At 37.0% G+C, this 3994-nt stretch overlaps 1 protein-coding gene across 1 annotated transcript; it reads left to right on the top strand.

The window, feature by feature from the left end:
- The first annotated feature begins 395 nt into the window (after positions 1–395).
- Positions 396–3355, top strand: LOC107946967 (phosphatidylinositol 4-kinase gamma 2). The gene is made up of 3 exons (XM_016881485.2): positions 396–568; positions 892–2258; positions 2474–3355. The coding sequence occupies exons 2-3, from the start codon at positions 894–896 to the stop codon at positions 2849–2851; spliced, it is 1743 nt and encodes a 580-aa protein (XP_016736974.2). The 5' UTR covers positions 396–568; positions 892–893; the 3' UTR covers positions 2852–3355.
- Positions 3356–3994: the final 639 nt, after the last annotated feature.

The following is a 3994-nucleotide window of genomic DNA, read 5'->3' on the forward strand; positions in this document are numbered from 1 at the left end:
ACCATACTTAAAAAATGGATAGCTTAAGCATCTATTCTTTTATCTCCGTAGAGAACAAAATCTCATTTCGAGTAATGATTGTTAATATTTTCTTTGTTGAAATTTCTAAATATGACCTTGTGGAAATTAATTTTCACAATCTACATATTAATTATACAAAATACCTTTTTAAGAAAAAAACAAATTTCCATTATTGGTTATTTATGTGAAATTTACTCATTAATTACACACGTAGACCCATTTTTCCAAGTAATAACGTGAATTGTGGATGGCATATTAGTAAACTGAACAGCTCGTCTTCTTACCTGAAACGTCCGTTACTGATAGTCTAACGGGCAAGGGTGGTTTTAATAATTTTAAAACACGGCTCCGTTATACACGGTTGGGTCAAAGCCTTATATAAAGGCAACGGCTACATTACCGTTCTTCCCCCAGTCTCTTATCGTCGACTGTTTCCGTTTTAGCACTGGAGTGGAGAAAACCGGCAAGAAGACCGCGTAAAATTAGAAACGGAAAAAGCACAAATATCGGAAAAAAATGAGATTGACGAATAGTGTAAATTAATCGGGTAGTTTGGATCACCCACCTCTACAGTTTATTGTTGTTTCCATTGTTCAATTTAAAAAGCTCCCATTTTTGAACCTTTGCTTTCGATTCTTTTCCATTGGTAAAGAATCCGCTTTCTCTCCTGAGCTAAAAACATTAGGATTTCAGCCATTGCAGCAGCTATGTCCCCGTCTCCAGACTACTATTGCAGAGCCAGAGTTTGAAAGAAAAAAAATTAGCTTACATCCATCCATTTGTTTCTTTTTTCCAATTTCTTTCTTTCTTCTGCTTGTTTTGATTTTGGCAAAGGGAAATTAAAATAAAAGTCTGAAATAACATTTGCAGAAATGTCCGTTGCGGATGTTGCTTTGAGTCGGGTGAGTCAAGAACCGGTTCACTCTACTGCTGGTTACTGCAATAACCAAGCGGGTGACTCGATCTTGATTTACCTTTCGATTGCTGGTTCGATGATTCCGATGCGGGTTTTGGAGTCAGACCCAATAGCCTCCGTGAAGCTTCGGATCCAGACTTGTAAAGGGTTTGTGGCGAAGAAACAGAAGCTTGTGTTCGGAGGCAGAGAATTGGCTCGTAACGATTCACTCGTCAAAGACTACGGCATAAAGGGTGGGAATGTTTTGCATTTAGTCTTGAAACTTTCCGATCTCTTGCTCATCACTGTACGGTCAACTTGCGGTAAAGAATTTGAGCTGCATGTTGATAGGAACAGAAATGTTGGGTATCTGAAACAGAGGATAGCCAGAAAAGGGAAGGGTTTTGAGGATGTCGATGAACAAGAAATATTTTGTAACGGAGAAAAAGTCGATGACCAAAGGTTAGTCGATGATCTGTGCAAAGATAATGATGCTGTGATTCATTTGGTGGTTCAGAAATCAGCCAAAGTTCGAGCTAAGCCCGTTGAGAAAGATTTGGAACTTTCGGTTATCGCTGAGAGCGATTTGGATGAGAGAAAAGGAGGGATTGTAGGAGGAGGAGAAGACAACCCCGAGGGGCTTCATATTGTGACAAATGAACCATTTTTAAGTGATATTTGGTTGAAGCCTGTTATCGTTAACCCTAAGGCTCAATTGCCTTTTTTTGCGTGGGATATGATCAATTCCACATTTGAAGGATTGCAGGCAGGAAACCACCCGATTAGATCATCTGAAGGGACTGGAGGTACTTATTTCATGCAAAATAAGACCGGGTTTGAATATGTTTCCATATTTAAGCCTATTGATGAGGAGCCAATGGCTGTAAACAATCCGCAGGGGTTACCTGCATCAATAAATGGTGAAGGGTTGAAAAAGGGCACCAGGGTTGGAGAAGGAGCTGTGAGAGAAGTGGCTGCTTATGTATTGGATCATCCCAAGAGTGGACCTCGGTCTTTGTCTGGTGAGATGTTGGGGTTTGCTGGTGTACCTCCCACCTGCATGGTACAGTGCTTGCATGAAGGATTCAACCATCCCGATGGCTATGATTGTGCACCTGAGAATGTTAAGGTTGGATCCTTGCAGATGTTTATGAAGAACTCTGGGAGTTGCGAGGACATGGGTCCTGGAGCTTTTCCTGTAGAGCAAGTGCACAAGATCACGGTGTTTGATATTAGAATGGCAAATGCTGATAGACATGCTGGTAATATCTTGATTGGAAAAGGGGATGATGGCCGGACCGTGCTTATTCCCATTGATCACGGCTACTGCCTGCCCGAGAGTGTAAGTATAATTTCATCATTCTAATAATATCCATATGACTTCTTCTATGCAAATGCTTGTGAAAAAGTCAATAGTGTTGAACAATAGTATCCTAGGGAAAATTTAGATGTATTAAAATAGGTAAGCTAGTGATCATGCATTCATGATCCACCTCACAACAACAGTACCCTAGGGCGATTTCTAAACTAATATATGTTTTGCTTCTCTACTTGCAGTTTGAGGATTGCACATTTGATTGGCTTTATTGGCCACAATCACGGAAGCCTTACACCCCAGAAACCATTGCCTACATAAAATCACTTGATGCTGAGCAAGATATAGCACTTCTGAAATCATACGGCTTGGATGTTCCTCTCGAGTGTGCTCGAACACTCCGTATCTCAACCATGCTTTTGAAGAAAGGGGTGGAGCGAGGTCTCACTCCTTTAGCCATCGGAAGCATCATGTGTAGGGAAAACATAAACAAGGAATCTGCGATCGAGCAGATTGTTAAAGAAGCTCAGGATTCCTTACTTCCAGGCATGAGTGAAGCTGCGTTTATTCAGAGTGTCTCGGAAGTCCTCGATTCTTGGCTTGACAAGCTCACAAATTGAAATTGCCTAGTTCTTTTTCAGCCACAAAAAAGAAATAACTAGGTACAATTTGTTTTCACATAATGAAGAGTACATTGTTTTTTTTTTGGACTACAAATTGTGGGAATGTAGATATGGCTTATCCAAGGGCCTAAAGCTTTCATTATTCGTTTTGTTTTGTTTTGTTTTTTTTGGTTTTCTTTCTTTTACTCTGTCAATTAATACTTGATATATCCTATCAGTATATCGAACAGAGTCAAAGATAATCGAGTTGTTACTCTTCTAAGACACTCCATAGATCACAGGATTATAGCTCAAAAATGAGCAATAAAACTTGTACATATTGGTCTCTTCTGTTCTGGAGGTGTGTAAACCTTTATTGTTCAGCATTTTGCAGCGAAGATTTATGTCACTGGGCCCGTTTTTCCTAACTCTTCGAGGTTGATTTGTATTCAACATTTATTTTAAAGTTGTATAAACAATTTTTTTTTGAATATATATAAAAAACTCGAAAATTTTTAATCAGTTCTGTTGTTGAACAAACGCTGGTGCGAATCAAAGATAAAACTCCATGTTTTAGTTTACCCTTTGAGCTTGTGCATATCTGAATTTCTTTTTAGACTTACATGATACTTAAATTTGTATTTTGTCATTCAAGTTATACTTCTGTACTACCACCTCTTAATATACCACGTGACGGACATAAATTTAAGGATAATGTATAGAAATGGTCACTGAATTTTTATCTGCATTTTGTTTTGATCACTCAATTTTTTTTTTTATTTAGTCATGATGTGAGATTTTTTTTATTGGTCTAATAACAAATTTAACCCTCTAATGTTTAAATATTTTATCAATTTAATTATAAATATAAAAAATTCAACAATTTTAGCCGTTAATATTTACAAAATTTATCGTTTTAGTTTAAATTCTAAAAAAATCAATAAATTTAATCCTTTAACAATTACAAAATGACAATTTTTATTTTTATTTTTTTTTATAAAAATAGTTTTGTTGATCTGGAAAAGATTAAATTTACAAAATCTAAATTTAAACCTTTTCTTAATACATGTAAAATAAATCATGTAGCTAGAGTGCAAAGCAATTGCTTTTCCTCTAAGCTAATTCAACATTTTCTTGCCAATGATTTGGCAAGTAACCACC

Source organism: Gossypium hirsutum, chromosome A08 (assembly GCF_007990345.1).
Source record: "Gossypium hirsutum isolate 1008001.06 chromosome A08, Gossypium_hirsutum_v2.1, whole genome shotgun sequence".
Lineage (NCBI taxonomy): Eukaryota > Viridiplantae > Streptophyta > Magnoliopsida > Malvales > Malvaceae > Gossypium > Gossypium hirsutum.